This window comes from Lonchura striata, chromosome 6 (genome assembly GCF_050655825.1).
Source record: "Lonchura striata isolate lonStrDom1 chromosome 6, ASM5065582v1, whole genome shotgun sequence".
Lineage (NCBI taxonomy): Eukaryota > Metazoa > Chordata > Aves > Passeriformes > Estrildidae > Lonchura > Lonchura striata.
Window position 1 is genome coordinate 1,869,635 of NC_140708.1, and position 18,680 is coordinate 1,888,314.

Sequence of the window (18,680 nt, forward strand, 5' to 3'; positions counted from 1 at the left end):
GTGGTTACAAGGACAGTGTTCTACTTTTAGACTACCACAGCTATCCTGGCTGGCCCAGTGCAAGGTGGCCACAGGCCTCCCACAGGTTTCAGGAGGTGTTAGAGGCTCATGAGAAGAAGTCATGTGTAATTCACAGTAAAAATTGCCATGGAAATTCCTGCTCATGTTGTGCTCGGTTACATTTTGTTGTCCTGGAGAGATGCATTAGCTCTGTTAGCGAGGCTGGAGCTGGCTGCCTCTGGAAAAGATGGGTTATCCCAGGTAGCCCTGTGGGGAGCCTGATGCCCCCCTCTACCTGCCTGGCTTTTTGGGGCACTCCATAAGCATTAGGGATGAGGATACTGCTGCCATGACCCTGGCTCACTGCTAATCCAAGTGGGATAGCAAGGTAGGCTAATATTGGAGACCTTTTAGTATCTGGGTGGAAGGAGGGGTGAATTTCAGTCACACATTCTTTTTTTCCCCCTTGCAAATTGATTTTTTTTTTTTCATTTGGCCCAAACAAGAAGCAGGAACCAAAAGGAAGTAAAATCTTTATACCACATAAAGATGGATTGCCAAGCTTTTGTAAAGACCTATGTTGTGGAAAAAGAAAAACCATTCGAGGATGGGTCAGGCACAGCAGATGCAGCTTGTTCAGGTCAACCTGGCTTTGGTGGCACCCTCTGATTTGTGCCTATCTGGTGGCAGCTGCTTCGGAAGCATCACACTGGAGACAAATTTTCTGGAGCTGCCTTTATCCTTCTTTGCTACAGCCCCCTGGGTTTTAGGAAAGCCTGGATCTGAGAGGCCTCTGTGCAGGGATGGAAGAGCAGACTGGCTTTTTTCTTTCATGCACTGGGGTGAAATTAAAGGGGTTTTGGGAAAAAAAGCTAAACTGCCCTGGGAAAAGTTGTACCCAAAAGCTGATTGTCCAAGATGTGGGAATCCCAGACTTTCCCACTGCTCTGGCCAAGCTGCCAGCTTGCTTTTGTCTGGAAAGAGAGATGGACGTTAATTGAGAGGTTCTGTTTACTTTTGGGGGCAAAAGTAGGATCTGGGCTGTGAGACACCTGCAGGGAGGAACTGCTGCATGCAGGGGTGGAGTGGAGCAACCACCTGGAGGTGGGGGACCAGTCTGTGTCCCAAAAATCAGGGGAGGCTGGAGAGAAGCACAGCCAGGAGATTAGTCCAGGTGGAAGGAGAAGTGACTCACACAGAATTTGGGGAGGGGAGAACCCTGTCTGGAAGGCAGTAGAGTCCTAAACCAGTTAATTTCTGTACACTGTGATGTTCTCGGGAATCTGTTCCAGCTCTGACCAGTCCCATCTGTGATGAGCTGGCAGGGTTTTTATGTAGGTCCAAACTGACATCAAATGCTCTGTTTTGTGCTTGCTGGTAGCTGTGTGACTCAGAAGCTTTCCTGCTGAAGGCAGAGCCCTGGCAGTGCCCAGCAGCAAAGGGACAGGAGGCAGGAGCTGGCAGCCTGCAGCTGACCCAGGCATTCCTGGTGTAATGGTGCTTATCCAAAGGAGTGCTGGGACTGTGAACAGCACATTTTGGCTGTGTGAAGGAAAGCCAAATGTTTTAAAGGCTCCTATAGCCTTTTATCAGCAGCAGGCTAGGGCTGTGTGTGTTCCCACACATGTCCCAGGTCAGGAACCACCACCTATGGTGGCTGCACGGGTCCTGGGGGCATGGTGAGGCTTCCCAGCAGGAGGAGCAGCACATCACTGAACGCTGAGGCAGGAAAAGTTCGAGGATAAAGAAACTTTTCTGATCCTATTTAGACCACTCGAGGTTGCTCGTGCTGTAATGACACATTCTGCAGATTACAGAACCCAGTAATTACAGCTAATAAGTCCAAGATGTGTAATTACCCTGAAGCACTTGGAGCTAGAAGGCAGAGTTAAGCATGGCTGTTACACACTCGTTAGGTGATCCATCGCTTTCCTTGCTCCCCTCGTGAAATCCAGGAGCAGCAGAAAGTGTAGCTGCTCTTTCCCCCGTCCTCCTCAGTGCTGAGTGGAGGGGAAAAGCCAGCTCTTTTTCCTGCTTCCACTCCCCAGCTCCAAAATCCTGTTCCTTTTCTGTAAGAGAGACAATTCCTGCTTGGATTTTCAGACCTGGAGTGGGAGGCTCTTGAGGGGAGGTTGTGTTTATTTTTTCTTCCCACCGCTTTGCTTCCCTTCCTAATTAAAGCAGCTCTTTTGTCAGCCCCTGAATTTCTTCCCACCCTCCAGTTTTCCCAGAGAGGCTTCTTTACAATTTCTGCCTCTAATCAATAGACAATTTATATGCAACAACTTTGCCCAGAGAATAGGGAAGCAGCGATCAGCGTTTCTCCTGCAGATCCAGCGTGCTGGAGCTGCTGACTGAAGGTCAATGCAGGCTTGACTGTGACTGATTTTTACTGTCTTTGGGCAACCCAGCAGCAAAATGCAAGCTTTGGAAAACCTCAGCTCCTTGCAGGCCATAATGGATAGCACTGTGCAACCTGCCAAGCACACTGTGATGGTGGATCCCTTGGAAAAGCTCCCTCGTGATGCTCCTGCAGCCCTTTCTGATGGAAGAAGGGGACCCCATGCCTCCCTGGGACATGATGGATATCCTGACAGGGGCTGTTTTCCCCAGGTATACAGATACTGGGTGCTCTGGTGGCAGCTGAGGCTGGAGCCTGCTCAGGGAGCTAGGAGAGAGCTCCATTAGGGGCTCTGGGGATGACAAGACAATTCTAGAGAGAAAACCTCATGCTGAGGAAGCAGCACCTCGTTTAACCTTCCCCCAGCTGGGCTCGTGCTCCTGTCTCCTGTCACTTGAGATCCTGCTGCCACCTCTTCACATCCCTCTGGCAGCACCATTCCCTCTCAAATCCCACCAGGATGGACACAGAGCTGGAGTGCAGGAACAGATATAAACAAGAACCCAAGAAGAAGTCTCAGTCCTCCATGAAACTTGGGGGATGGATGTCACCCTCTGTGGCTGCTCGCACCCTAACCCTCCCACAGGCATTGCCAGGGAAGAGCGGATATATCCAATGGGAATGGGCACTTTTGGGTGTCCCATCAGTCAGGGGTGCTCCAGCTGACACGCTTAACAAGCAAGGGAGGTGCAGCCTCTCAGTCATTTGGTGTCTTATTAATCACATTTAATGTGTAGTTTGCTTTAGCGTTGAGCATTTTAAAATTCCCTGTCGGAAAGGTTACCTGGATAATTACAGGTATAAATCTCAGGGACGTTCTTGCCAAAACAAATGGAGCATCTCTGCTCAGGCCAGGGATGGACCCAAAGAAGCCATAAAAAGGGTGTGGAATGATGGACCAGGAAATCTCCACCAAGCTGAGAAGAGCTGAGTAGCTCTGGAGATAAATGAGGTATTTGGGTGTTTGGGAAGGGTTCCTGCAGTTGTCCATTCTTTTAGAAAAGCAGGAGCTGATGGTGGTGGTGTTGCTCAGCGATGCCTCGAGGATGATTGGATCCAGATTTGAGAGTGCACCACACAGTGTGTGCAGGATCCCAGGAACAGGGGTGGATTAGGCTGAGGTCATGAGCTGCCTCTGCCCTGAAGGGTCTCAGGTATGGCTGAGGAAATTGCAGGTGAGTTGTTTATGAAGCAGAAGTGCTGATGAAAATCCTTGGCTAGCAGCAAAAAGCTTCAGTCTTTTTAGCCACGGGCTGGAAAATCCACATTATTTTGTTCTGTCAGTGAAAGAAATGGAGTTGGACCTGCCTGATTGTGTTGAGTTTTTTTATATTTGGAGTGAAAAGCTATCAGAGCATCATTAAGTTCACATGTACCCCTAGAAACCAGGGTATGGCTTCTCCTCTGCAGCTCAACATTGTAAAGGCAACCTCAGACCCTTCCTTCTCTTCAAATTGTGGCTGTCTCCTGACCAGAGCAGGTCCCAGATGGAGACATTCACCCTTCTTCACATCCTCTGTCTCCTGAGGGCCATGTTTACCCACCTTCCCCCTTTCTGGAGAGGATGAGGCGAGTAGCTGGAAGGAGAGGTGCTGATTTGGGTTTCTGGTCTGTGCCTGTGCTCAACACTCAGAAGGATTAGTCATGGTTCACACTGTCATAATAATTTAAGGTGCAATGACAACAGTATTTTAGAAGTCAAATATTCTGTATTGGAAGTATTAGTATTAGAAATAAGAAGAAATATTAAAACCTTCAGTGTTTTGAATTGCTTGTAGCAGCAGGATGTGTTAATTGCAAAGCAAGAAACCCAGGCTGGGACAGGGCCCCAGTGCCCAGAGCTTACATTATGAATAGCAAGAACAGCACACGGGACATCATCTTGATGGAACCAAGGCAAACAGCTAAAAACACTTCAAATACTCATCTGAAACCACCCCCCTGTCTCTGTGGTATCCCAGCCCTCTCTAAAAGCACTGCCTGGCTTTTGTCTTTTACACTTACGTTAGCTGCTTCCAACTTTCTCATCAGCCTCATCTATAAATTCAGACTGTTCTTAAATAAGACTGGTGCCACACAAAACCACTTCTCCCATCCCCGTGTGCTAACGATTATTCCCTTAGCCCTTTATATAACTGAATCAAGCCTGACACTTAAAGCACTCCCTTAGGGAAGTTATTGAATTTAACAGGGCTGAAACCAACAGGGTTCTAGAGAAATGCTCTAAAAACCTGGGCAAGATAATATCCTTCCCATAAGTTTCTCAACCACCCTATAAAATTCTATGGCAAGAATGAACTTCCAAAGGATTTATTTTGCCCAGAAAGGCTAATTATGAGTAAATAGTCCTCGGGGCTTTTTTGCCGACCCCCAAAAATGCAGTGGATGCTGCTATGCTGCTGCTTTTTCCCAGGAAGAAGGATATTTTGGCTCTGCTCTGCAGCAATTTGTCCTCATTTCGATCCCACATGGAATTTTGTCTATTCCAGATCTGTGTTATAAACTTCTGCCATGAATTGCTCCTTGGCTGGCTTTTCCCTGTGAGTCCCCTGCTCTTCCATAGCACCAACTCTTGTCCTGATTCTTAAGATTTTCTAAAGCCTTCTGAGTTTTCATTCTGTTAGAAAACTTTCCCACACATTTTCTATAAACAACATATTGTTTTGCATTCCTTCGTGGGGGTGGAGGAAGTTGATGTACTGGTGGTTTGTCCAATGTCTTTGGAGAGGTGGCCCACTCACTCTCCAATCCACTGTCACCTTTGGAAAAGTATAAAAGTTGGAGTCAGAAAATTAACGTTCTTCTTTTTTACCTTGCCATCGCTGTGGCTCGTGTTGTGCTCTCTCATGTCCTATAGCGACAACCAACAGTTCTGGCTGCTTGGCCATATCTTTTCCTCCCACTTTTTTTTTTTTTTTTTTTGACTTCTGAAGGAAGCTGAGCTTATTCGTTCCAGCTTGAGGGAGAGGGAGTGGATGGGAGGGGAGGGGAGTGGATGGGAGAGGAGAGGCAGAGGGAATATAAGGAACTGTGACACAGAAATGGGGCAAAGATAATTCTCCAAACTTCTCCAATCCTTCTCTAGTCTTCCCAAAGCCCCCAACATCCCAGCCCCTCAGCTCTCAGGAAAAGATATTTTTCGTTGGATAGGAAGGATTATGGAGTACCTGAAGTGTTGATGCTACAAGGGATTTTGTATTACCTTGGCTGATAATTCTCCCAGGAGCCTGTGCAAATATTCTCATGAATGAAAACTCCTTCTCTGGTATTTGCAATTCCTTTTATTCATGCTGATTTTTCCTTGCTGAGATTGCTCCCACAAAGGGTGAATAAATATTCAAAGTGCTCATGCCTGAAATGCTTCTGCCAGTGTTAGGAAACATTCTTTTTATTCTTTTTCTCGCTGTATTCAAATAATTTCAATTGATGAACCTTAAAAGAAACTCCTGTGTGGAAGGGGAGGGTGACTCAGTAAGGGAAGAGAAAGATCACATGGTGGTATTAATGTCATTACCTATTCACCAAAGGGAAAGAAACCCTGGCAGTGGCTGGGGACATCTGGATATTAATTGAGAAGCTGAAATGAGTTCATTTAACACTCCTTGCACTGACAATAAATGTTTCATCCCATTGGCTTGTTTGTATGCAAGTTTTGTTTTGCCCTCTTTAATAAATGGGTGGGGGAGATGGGGGAAAGCAGCTACCAAAATACACTCTGTAAATAATTCCACTGGCTCTGTTCCCTGTTTTGGGGCAGAGGATATTTGGAGGTGGGGTTCAGGCTGTGCCTCCCTCTCTCTGAGGTGTGCTTTAACTCCTGATGTGATCAGAGATGACATCGTGTTCTTCTTGGGACAGGGTAGGAAAAAGGCTGGGAAGGAGCTGTGAAATCATGGCCTGGCACAGCTGAAGGCTCCTTGCATCAGCTCTACTAGAGCGTCTCCAGTTTGGTCCCACCTTTCCTCTCCCAGTACCTTGAACTGGGAGGAGCAGAACTGGCTGAGGAGACCCAGCAGTTGTCTCAAAACTGCAACATCAGTCTTTATTAATCCTTTTTGTCCTGGTGGGGCTGCCCAAAACCCAAAACCTGCTGCCCAGCCTGTGTCACTGTTTCTTGGCATCCTCCCCCGCAAATGACACTGGGCACAGCTGCCGCAAACCTCTCAGCACAAGATCCAAGGAAATATTCTCTGCATGGAAAAGAGTAAGGCTTTTTCTTCTTGAAGTCATAGACAGAAAGTCAGTTCCACTTGTTGCTGATTTTAAAACTACTTTTATTCAAAGTGTCCTTGCCTGATGGATCCTGGACTGTAAGAGGGAACAGACATCTCTTGGTGTGTGCAGCTGTTGGTTTTTGAAGTAGCTCCCATTCTCTGGGGCACTCAAAATAAATCTCCCTCACCTAGGCTGCACCTGGAGATGGGGACATGACCTGCACCAAGGATGGACCATTTACCAAGTGAGTGGAAAACAGGGATGAACAGGAGGATCCAGCACTTGGGGTGCAGCTGGATGTGGCTCTGCTCATCGGAGACCACCTGAATGCCCTGTGGCTCTCCATCCAGAGGCAGCTGGTGGGTGTTCGGGGCTGGGCAGCAGGAGTGGGGCAGCTGGTGGCAGGCAGCACACAGCCCTCAGCTGGAGTGTCCTTCCTGCCCCTCGTCACTCCTGGCTCCACAAAACTGCTGGGTTGTGCAGGAACAGCAGAAATGGCAGCCAGGTAAATGCTGAAGAGAACCTGGGATGATGCTCCCAGGTCTGGCCACACCATTTGCTCATCACTGCCTACCCAGAACTCCAAAGTCCAGCCTCAACCATCAGTATTTTGTGTTTCCAAGGCAACCCCAGCTTTAACAGCCTTCATAATGACATCATTTGGTTGAAATGAGCATGTATGATCTTTTGATTACCACTGGAAATATAAATTAGGTTACTCTTCCCATCCCCATCCACTTGAAAAATAAATGCATTGGAGGGAGGGGGAGGGATAAAAAAACCTCAGAAGAGGGTAAATGGAAAAATCAATTTTTACATTAATGGAGTCCTCGTTCAGCATTTCTTCTCTTTATAGATTTAGATAACAGTGATATCTTCGTTTCACAGAGCAAGGAAATTAATTACTTACTAATGGTGCAATTCAGAAATTAATTTATGTTGTCCATTTAAATGTGTCATTATTAATCAATTTAAAGGACGAGGCCTGTAAGCCGGCACCATCTGAACTGACTTATGTTGCCAGAGGCGTCTCCCTGCCCCTTCCTTTCTAGAAAACACATAATTCCTGCTACCTGTGAGTTGTACCTCGAGCTGCTCTGGCATCCCTGACAGAACAAAAAAAAGGGAATTCCTCAGGCTTGATAGACAGGCCCTCCCTAGGTATGGAGCACTGATAGGGTGCTGCAAAAATTTTAAGGCTGTTTTTTGATTATTTTTTTTTTAATGTGTGTTTTTATTTGGATTCCTGGCCTGGAATTCAAATTCCACACTAAAAAAGCAATGCACAGAAAGAGGATGCTGTCTCCAGAGGATGGAGGTGTTTTGCTAGTAGGCCTTGGCCAGCTCCTGGGGTTTAGCACACCATGGACTCAAAAGGGTCAGGGTGGGACAGCCACCTTAGGAGGGTGATAATGAAATTGTCACATCCCTGATTATCTTCTTTTTAGTGCTTTATTTCAATGGGAAGAGGAAAAAATTTGCACAGGTCTCTTCCTTTTCTGAGTAAGGCTTGTCCTAGGCTGGAAAGGGGCATCCTGGACCATGCAGTAATTCATTAATTATCTAAAAAGCACTCCTTGAAACACTGAGGATTTCAGAATGTCACCACTTCCTGTGTCCAGGCTTTTCCCTGGCAGGCAGGAGCCTGATGGAATGGTTTACATTGTGCTGCTGTCTCCAGAAATGCTGCATCTGCTGCACTTTCCTCGGTGTGCTCCTTGGGGAAATGGCAAGGCTGGGGACCTGGGAGGACAGTCTGCTCAGGGATCTTCTGCTCAGAGGCTGCTTGGGCTGCTGGGATAGCCATTCCTTTCCTGCATTCACAGGATCATAGCATGACAGGGAAGGAAGGGACCTTAAAGATCACCTTGTTCCACCCCCTGCCATGGGCAGGTACACCTTCCACTGTGCCAGGTCACCCCCACCCCCATCCAACCTGGCCTTTGACACAGCCAGAGCTCCTCTGGGCACCCTGTGCCAGGGCCTCACCATTGGCACAGTGAAAAATCTTTTTCTAATATCCCACCTAACACTGCCTTCTTCCAGCTGGAAATCATTCCCCTTTTTCCTGCCACTTGCAAACAGGCTCCCTCCATCTTTCTTGTGGGCTCCCTTCATATTGTCATTGCAATTCTGATGGTATCCCACTGTAAAACAGAGGGCTGTGAAAGTCTGGACCTGGAGAGCCTCCTCTGGTATCTGAATTTATAGGCATTTCTTTCCTCTTTCCCCCCTCCCCTCGAAGCAAGGCTTGTGTTTAACATCTGCTGCAGCGATAATGCTTCTTTATTAGGCTTGGCAAAGTTTAGACATGTGCCCATGATAGAGCAAAGCCTTTATCTGACTTAAAGGGTTTCAGATTAGTTGCATGTTCTTCCTCACTGTTTTGTTTTTCAAGCCAATTACTGCCCTGCTGCCCACACCAGGCACATTCCAGCCTGGAAGTTCTTTGTCGAGCGAAAATACTTTATCAGTGAAACACCAAACAGAGAGTGAGCAGCAGGTTGCAGAATAAATCAAGAAATCATTTAGCACCTGCAAATAAATACTTGTATCTATCTGAAGATTTTTAGGTTTTTCTTTTCCTAAATCCCTGGTTTCTGAGCAGAAGGGCTGAGGAGAAGCTGCTGAGGTTTAACAGTGTGGTTTGACTTTAGCAAATTAAGGAGTGTTCTCAGCCTCCCTGGCTGGGGCTCACCAAATTCTGATGGGAGGAAGTCACCCAGGTTGGGAGGTGGTGGCAGCATCCCTCTGCCCACCCTTTCTGCAGTCCTGCTGTGCCCAGTGATGGTAACAAGAGCTCAGCTCAGCCTGGCCTGTGCCTTTCTGGAGCAGAGAGAGCCAGAAGACACCACAGCCTCCAGCTGGAAACTCCTGCGCCCAGAAATCAGCGAGGTTGTGTGATTTCTGCCACAATCCATTTATTTCACAGCCCATAAGCCACGAGATAACCTTGGCTGGGCTCTGGAGGGTTTGATGTAGGAGTCAAACCTTTATTCAGTGCTAAGCAAAAGGGAAAACAAGAAGCTATAAAAAAATGTTTGTATATATAGCATTCAAAAGCTTTTTGCTTTCTCCAATGTAGGAATTGAGAAGGAAACATAAATTCAAATTTAAAACCTTGACTTGTTTAATGCTGATTATCTCCACCCAATTTTCAGAATCCTTGTGCTTTTTAGGATGAGAGAAAAGCAATCTGGGGCATTGGCCACCTGATTTTTATTAATTTCTCTCCTCCTTCCTTCTCTCCTTGTTCAATAGCTTCAGAAAATCCATCTTCTGTGGGGTTTTTTGGTGCCCTGGACTTGCATGGAGTCATGCCACAAGCTTTTATTCATCTGCTGACAGCAGCCCCTTAAAATTGAGCTCTAGGTCTTTGATTTCCTTTTCTGCTACAAGCTGTTGAATATAATTGTGGATTGCCCTCACTCTGGAGTTTCTGGAGAGCTGGATTTGGTGCCATCCCTGCCATGGGAACGTGGCCCCTTTATAACCCAAAACCTTGGATTCTTGTGACTCTGCACATTCTCTTGTAAAACAGCCCTGAAAGGGTGAGGAAGGGATGGAGCAGGGTTTTTCCTTGGCCTCATTTCTCTTCATCTCTGTTGTTTTCCTTTTCCTGGTCTAGAGGATCTCACCCCAATTTCCCTCACATTTGTGGGATCTGTGGATTGGAAGCTGAATCCTTCCTTCCTCTAGAACAGATCCAGACACGCCTTGGGCCTTCTGTGTCTTGCTGGGATCCCAAATTTTCCAAATTCCAACCTGCAACAGTCTCAAGAGCCTCGTATACCCCCAACATTGGCCCCTCGTGTGGTTTTTGTTTGTTTCATTTTTGGTTGTTTTTGTTTGTTTGTTTGTTTTTTGTTTTTTCTTTTTTCTTTTTTCTTTTTTTTCTTTTGGTCACACTGCAAATCTTATTCCCACATTTTAATAACCTGAATTAAGGGTCTCAGCTCTGATTTTCAATGTACAGCCCCAGGCAGTCACGTTGATAACACCTGCTAGGTTAAATATTGCCCCTGCTCCATCCCATCCTCCATGACATGGAGGTCAGTCATGATGTTACGTGGAAAATGAAAATATTCACAATATTCTCAAAACTGTGGTACCATTCCAGGCCCCTGGAGAGAAGAGGGCATGGGGAGGGGCTGCTGCTATTCCAGGCTTGTAGCAGAAATCTCTCCAGAGGTGTGGGATGGATGAAGGGGTACATCTTGGCTAAAGGAGCTTTGCAAATTAAGTTTATATAATTGTTTTTAATTTTGAATTGTTGTAGTGACATTGTTAGTGAGAGTGCCACAGCAAATGATGAACAAGGCCATCAAAGAAGTTTTTTCTGTTCAAGAGAGAGGGGGAAATGTGGGAAATGGATTTGTAGAGAATTCTCAAAACCTGACAGAAGGCTCACACAGTGTTCATCTGTGTGCAAACTTTGAGATGAGAAATGCTGACTTAGAAATGCCATGGAATAGGACAGACATTGCTGAGAGATAAATGGAACCAGAAACAAGTTTCTAAGGATGGCCTTGTAAAAAAGACTGGATACTTTGGAGAAATAGAACCATGAAAGATGCATTGTAGTGGGACCCACGAGGGGTAATTTTAGATTATTGGCTTTAAGGCATTTACAGCATGGTGTGGCAAAAACCTAATAGGCCAAGAATCACTTATAATGCATTGTAATTAGGAAATAGTTGGCTTCTGATTGTGATGGTGTGAATTATAACATCTGTATTGTCTCACCCTTCACATGAGACTGAAAATGGAATAAAAGTTTTTAAAACACCTCTCAGTTGCCCCGTCTCTGGGTCAGAAAATAGCATAGTCCAACAAGAGAAGAAGCAGGGAACAAACCCCAGCGAGCCCTGCCTGGGAAGTGCTGTGCAGGGAAGCTGAGCCTGGATCAGCAGAGCTGCACTCTTGACTCAGCAGCTCTGCTGTGACTGGGTTTATGGTGCAAGTGGGTTTATGGTCCTTGCAGCCCAGCTGTCTCTCTGCTTCTGTCAAAGCAAGTGAGGGCTGTAGCCCTGCCTGCCAGGAGGCTTTGGGATTGCTGCAAGGAGCAGCCCTGCATGGATCCTGTCTGCCCCATGCCATGCCCTGTCAGGGTCAGCTGGTGAGACTCCAGCAGTGTGAAAGTCCTTTTCCCCCAGCCCGGCAGCCGAAAGAGAGGTCTGGGATGCGTGAAGCTGAGTTTTCAAGGTTGTTTATTTTTCCTTATCTATGATAGTTTCTCTCTGACCTGCTGAGGTCCGTCTAGTACAGAAGCCATGGCAGTCTCTGCCCAGTCCCAGGCATCTCCCACATTATATACTCAAAATTATGTGTACCATGTTTACAGTTCCTGGACCAATACCTAAGATCGATGTTGGACAGTGTGTCCTTATCCTAAACCAACAGAAAAGTGTCACCATCACACCAAGACATGGAGGACAAGAAGAAGGAAGAAAAAGTCAGGGCATGTCTAGATTCCTCTATCTTGTACCCCTGAATTACAGTCTAAAAACCCCCAAAATTTTACTTTTCTACTCTGTATCAATTCCTCTATTACACTACTTGAACCCTTTTGGCTTGTAATTCCTCATATAGAGTTGGCAGCTTCTCCCATGGACTAAAATTGAAGCCACAGGTAGTTTTGACTTCTTACCAAGGTCCCCGAGCTCCCTGCCATGGTCTCAAGACATCCAGAGCAGCAGCCAGTGGGATGCTCTGAACTCCAACAACACCCTGGTGACAGCTCAGGGGTGCAAAGCAGAGCCCTGTGGCAGGAGGGCTTAGGGAATTTTGTTCCCTCCCTGAAGCTAATCCCTAAAGATGGTAACTGGCTTAAAACCTGAAAATGGGATTTTTTAAATGCCTTCCAAGCCATTTCTTCCTCTCCTTCTTCTCATAACAGTGCAATCTGTGGACTCTTCATAGCTCTTGCCACAAACCGGTTTTCCCCACACCCATGTGCTATATTTAGCCCAGCAGGTGTTATCAACATGACTGCTCGGGGTCATACCTTGAAAATAAGAGCTGAGACCCTTAATTCAGGATATTAAAATGTGGGAATAGGATTTGCACTACAACCAAAAGAAAAAAAAAATCTCAGCCTGAAAAATGGGTTAACACATGGAAAAAGAGGAATCCATTGTGAATATCCCTTAGGACAGGGCTGTCCCCTAACCCTGCTGTGGTGAAGTCCCCATGTTGCTATTGAACACGAAATGAGTACACAGAAGCTTGGTAAGTTCAGAAGAGAAAAAGAGAAAATTTTATTTCTGACTCTACAATATATAGAATTGTAAAAGTGACAGTGGACTGGAGGATGAAATTGCCACCTCTCCAACCACACTGGTCAAACCAATAGTCAATCACTTCTCCCACAAGGAAGAATGCAAAACAAACATTATTTACATGAACAGTGCATGAGAACTCTAGTAGAAATATGTAAACATTAGAAGGCATAGAAAACTTTCAAAAGAACTATAAAAGAAAGCTTAACAATTTTGAAAATCAGGGCAACATCCCTTCACTCATGGGTGATGGGGATGGGTGAGTGTGGGACACCACAAAACCTCACAGCAGCACTTCTGATGGTCTGCAGGAATAAACTGGGGAGCAGGAGGCAGGTGGAGGAGGCTGGAGATAATGTCTGGGAAGCACATCACTTATTCCCCTCCTCAGCCAGTCAGGTCCTTGAAGGCTCTCCTGTCCCAGTGCTTCTGTGGGATTCCCATGGACTGCTCCTGCTCTCAAGCCAGCCTTTCCCCAGACCTCCTGAGTGCTCAGCTCTCAGCACCCCCAGTAAAACCATCAAACCATCTTCCCTGGCTGCTGCTGCTTTTTCTGAGCACAGGGTGTTCGCCAAGCTACCCACTTCACCCCTCCCTGACTCTTCCACGGGCAGGGTCCCACTGCAGCAGGACAGCAGCACATGGACTTCACCTGCTCCGAGGCAGCAGCTCCTCTGGCACGGTTTGGCCCACGCTGCTGATCGTCCTGAATCCAATGAGTGTCCATGGGGCACAGCGGGTGGCTCAGCAGCAAGTAAATGAGGGGTTTGGTATGGCAGCTGCCAAGAGCATCAGCCTGATTTGCAGGCTCACAGGTCTGTGAGTGCAGCTCATCTTCCTGGGAGGGAAGAGGATGACTGAGAGAGGGAGAAATTTGGGAGCTGGTTCAGTGGGAAGCCGGCCCCTAGCAGTGACAGTGATTAATGGGGCATGCTTTGCCACTAAGCAGGCTGAACATGTGGTAGGTGTCTACCAACGCTTCCTCTGAAGGCACTTATCTCATAAGAATGAGTTCTCCCGTGTGTTTGACAAATCTTGATTGATTTTCACTCCTGCCTACCTTTCTGGTCCCTGCCTCCCACAAAAATCACTGTGTACGTGGGAGTTTCCTCCAAGACAAAACTGACTCGGAGCAGTGAGAGGAAGAGCTGGGGACAGCTCCTTTGACATGGAGCTTTTTTCTGGCAGCCATCCTGCTCTACTTCCAATGCTAAAGTCCTCCCCATGTCTTTAGTGCTCTCCAGCTCTGCCTGTCAGCCAATTAAGCTACATCTTTGCAAAAGTTTTAGCACAAACTCACTGCAGTGCAGCTCTTCTCATCCCCAGCACAGGGGAGAAGAGACTTGCAAAGGGATGGAATTACAGAGGGACACAGCAGAACCTGCAGAAACACCATTGAGTGTCTGTGGGTGATGAAAAAACCTTTTTATTAAGCATAAGTAGTCTGAAGTTCAGAGGCTGGGAAGGGAGAAGTCAGAGAGATGGGATCACCTTCCACAGACAAAGTGTGAATGTGCATCGGGGAGAGGTTCCCATCTGAGATCAGAGCATTCACCAGCAGCCTATATATATATATATCCAGGAAAAAATCCCAGAACAGACTGGGTTGGATGAAAGATCATCTTGTTCCACCCCCCTGCCATGGGCAGGACACCTTCCTCCATCCCAGGGTGCTCCCAGCCCTGTTCAGCCTGGCCTTGGGCACTTCCAGGGATGGGGCAGCCACAGCTTCTGTGGGCAAGATATGCCAGGGCCTCACCTCCTCACAGGAAGAATTTTTCCTAATATTTATCCCAATCCTATCCCTCCCTGCTCTCATGAAAAGCCCTTCTTAGGCAATGCTTCTATTGATGCCAGTATTTTCATGTATGAGCCACCTCACAGTTTATCCCAGAGAAAAGCCCTGTGATGCACTGACAACCCAGATTATCAATATGCACGAGGTTGATGAGGTTGGGATTGATGGTATTTTGTGTTTAGGTTTAAATGTTTATTTCTTTTTAAATTTATGTTACAGTTTTATAGGTAGTGAGTTTTGTAGTATTTTATTAATACAGTATGAAATGGTTTACTATTTTTTGTTATAAGGGTTTTTAAGGTTAAATTATTTAATAAGAAATTATACTTAAATTATTTTTATTTTGAACCTAATAACTACTCGAAGTCAGCAATGCAAACTTTTTTGTTTAATTATAAAATATTACTTAAATTTATGAAGAAAAAAGACTAGTTTTTGTTTTAAACTTTTGTTTTTAATATATTACTATATTCTAAAACTCTAAACTCCATTTTTTTTTCCTTTTGTGATATTATACGCTTCTAATCAAACTACATACTTGTAATTTTAATTTTAATCAATTAATTTTGGAAGGGTTTTTTATGGTTTTAGGTTAAATTTAGTGTTTTTTGGGGGGGTTAGTTTGTTAATATAGAAAGTTTGAAATTCTCAGTACCTAGAACTTTAATATCTCCCCCTCTTGCCTTGTCTATCTCCTTTCAGCTCACCTGGAGCTCACCTCCCCCTGTTTTCAGGCTGCCCACATGAACAGAGAGCTCCTTTTCAAAGCCCAGCACTTCCAAATGGGTTACAGGCCCTCAAAGTTCTGAGATGGGGGCAGGAAAATACAGCATTTGCAAAGCATTCTTCAAGTGATAAGCAATTTAGAGGTGGAGTACCCTCTCTGGGAAGAGGCAGGGAGGGAAATTCCACCTCCAGCAATGGAAAGGTACACCTGGATCCACTTAAATGAAATACTCTTGTTAGGCAGGCTTAATTGGGCTGCCTTGCTTAGCCCACCTGTGAGCAGTTTGCTGGCTGCAAGAGCTTATAAAAGCAGGAGTGAGGCACTCCTGGAGGCTTTTTTTGTTTTTGTTTTTTTTTTTTTCCTGAAGTTTTTTCCTGCTTTATTCTGGAAGCTGAAGTTAGAGGAAACTTGCAAACTTGGGATGGCAGGTAGGCAATGCTTGGAGCCTGTGGATGTAATTGGAGGCAATCAGTTCCTCAGAGGGGCTGCTGCTCTCAAGGAATTCTTGTTTTGACTTGAGGTGCACAAGCAAGTGAAGAAGCTGAGCCAGATGCAAGGCTTTTGGAGCTCTCTAGGGCTAGGAGCTGGCAGTCTTTCTTCTCACAAACAAATACTTTTGGGAATGAGCTTGGATCTGGGGTGCTCTGTTGCAGAATGCAGATGAAACGGAGCTTATTGCTGTATTTCTAGAAGGGATTAAATGAAACATGGACTAAGAGATGCTTATCTGAAGAGATAAGGCTCCAAAGTAGCACAAGGCTTGTAAAACTTCTTTAAAGAAAGCACTTTGTGGTGTGGGCAGGGCTTTTTCTGGGCTGTGGGAGTGACTTTGGGCTGCTGAGTGTTGGCTGGGAGAAAATGCCACAGATGGAGACTGGAATGAGAACAGTTCACTGGTGTTTGGTGATCCTGTGAAGTGATGAAAAAAGTTTGAAATGCCAGGTTGGACAGGGCTTGGAGCAGCCTGATCTAGGGGAAGGTGTTCCTGCCCATGGCAGGGGGTGAATGAGATGGGCTTTAAGTTCCCTTAAAACCCAAACCCTTCTGTGTTTGTGTGATTAATTTTTTAACTGCTGTAAAGTACTCGGGAAGATGTAATTTGGGGCTGGACCCTCAGTCTGGAGTGTCCATAAATGTCTATTTTGGTGCTAGGGGCTGTCTCCTTGGGGAGCAGAGTGTGGTCAGCTGCCTCAGGTGCTTCTGTGCTCTCCCAGATCAGGTGATGGCCTTGGTTCAGTTTCAGCTGCAAGGGCAAGGTTGGACCCAAGCTTTGGCTGTTGCTGCTTTCCTAGGGTTTGTTAATGGGCTGCTGATGCTGGCTCAGGTTCCTGGCCTATCCTTCCCCCCTCTAACTTCCTTCAGAACTGCAGTAAAAATACTTCATGTGCTGTAGAAAGGCTGCTGGGATGTTTTACAGGCAAATGGCTGCAAGGAGGAGCAGCTCTCTATCTTTTCTGTTTTAACTCTGCTTGTCCTAAACTGTGGCACAAAATGCATTAATTTAGCTAAATTTCCTCATGCTGTGGATTGTGGTATTCTGCTTTCCTGTGGCATTGTGGGTCTGATAAATGAATGGTAACTTCTGCCCATCTCCTGCACGGGGACCTGTAAATGATGACTCTGTGGCCACCACTGGAGGATGGATTTGGGGGAAATTAATATGGATGCTGCTGAATTTTACTTGGTTAGATGTGGGAGCTATTACAGTGTTGGACACAGCTGGGTGTTTTCACCTGTCTGGGGTTCAAGGCAGAGTCTTGCATCTTTTCATTGCTGGTTTCTTGGCTGCTTGTCCTTGTTAAACTCATTTTGTGGAGCCTCCCATCCCTGCTCCAGACTCCACTGTGGATAATGGGGTTGCCTGTTTTGGAGATTATCACAGCCCTGCAGTGACCAGGCCAGAGACAGTTTACAGCTGCACGTTGGTTTTTTAATAAAAAAGGACCCCTCTTGTGCAGCATTAAGCTACCAATGCAAAACCTGTCTCGCTGTCAGTGATAAACTAATACATTGAGTTTTCCTACAGGAGCAGGGGTACCTTCTCAACCGTGAATATCCATGTGATCCCAGCCATGAAAAGTGGTGTTCAGAATCAAAAAAATGGTGAAATCTTTTCATTAAAGAAATCTCCAACTGGACTGGCTGTTGCTCTCTCTTTCCTGCTGCCCCCAGAGAACTCTCTGTGAATTCCCCTCTGAGCAGATCTGTCAGTTTGCGGTACTTGGGGCAGCACTTGGGATAATTTATCTCCAGTTATTTTATTTCTGCCACTTTCTGAGCTAATAACAAGAGATGAGGGCTCATCTCCTGCTCTGGGCACCTTCCCATTACTTAACTAACAATTAATAAGCCAGATAATGGAGTGTTTCTCCCACACAGGAATAAACACTGACTCTATTAAACTGCGGCAGCGCAGCATCGCCAATCTGTTCAGAAACTGCAGCCAGTGCACAATCCTGTGCCCTGCTTAGAAGGAGCTGTTTTCCCCAGTCTGCAATATGAAAACTAGGCTCAATTTATTGTTTTCCAGGCTGGATGGGTGAAACGCTTCCCACCTGCTTGGATTAAGGGACCCTGCTCCAGCAGCGTGGGCACCCACAGCGTTGCCCTGGGAGAGCTGGGGCCATCCCACCTCTCAGGGATGCTCTGGGCCATGGGGAAAGGGACAGTGGGAGCTAGTGGCTGTGTTTGCTTGCAATGCACTTCTTTAATTGCTGGAGCATAGGAAGGGTGCCTGTTTATTACAGTGTGTGTGCATCAAAGTAAATACGTTAACACCATATAAACATTTCCTTGCTGAAAAGCCTCTAATTAAGAGTTCTCGCCAGCAGGCAGCCAATTACTTATCTCAGCAGCTTCTTGTGTCCCCTGGCCTTCACCCACTGCCTGGAGGTCGTGAGGGAGGGCTGGGACCTGCAGCGTGTTCCGGAGGAGGAGGATGGAGGTTTCCCTGTGCTGCTGGGATGACAAGGACAAGACCTGTGTTCCTGTGGCCAGCCCTTTATGCTTTCCCTAATCCTGTAAACCACATCCATGAGCCACAGGGTGTTGTGTGAGATGGGGAAAGTCCTTGGAATGTGGAATCACCACGCTGGAACGGCTGGCACACCCAGGAACCTCTGAGGTCCCCCTGTGCCATCAACCCCGCGCAAACCAGGCCACGCAGTCCCTCAGCCTGTGGCTGTCCTCTAAAGTACCCTTTTCCCTCCCTCCTCCTCCTGCCACGGACTCCCTCAGTTGTTCCACCTCAGTCTGTCC

At 46.4% G+C, this 18,680-nt stretch overlaps 1 protein-coding gene across 4 annotated transcripts in view; it reads left to right on the plus strand.

The window, feature by feature from the left end:
• LOC144246640 (uncharacterized) overlaps positions 1-18,680 on the plus strand; it is a 222,033-nt gene that overhangs the window by 78,886 nt on the left and 124,467 nt on the right. For all 4 annotated transcript variants that reach the window (XM_085583766.1, XM_085583764.1, XM_085583767.1 and 1 more), the window contains one exon: positions 1-18,680. This exon is cut by the window's right edge and continues 35,070 nt beyond it. In XM_085583766.1, coding sequence (XP_085439892.1) covers positions 1-323 — 323 coding nt within the window. In that variant the 3' untranslated portion in view covers positions 324-18,680.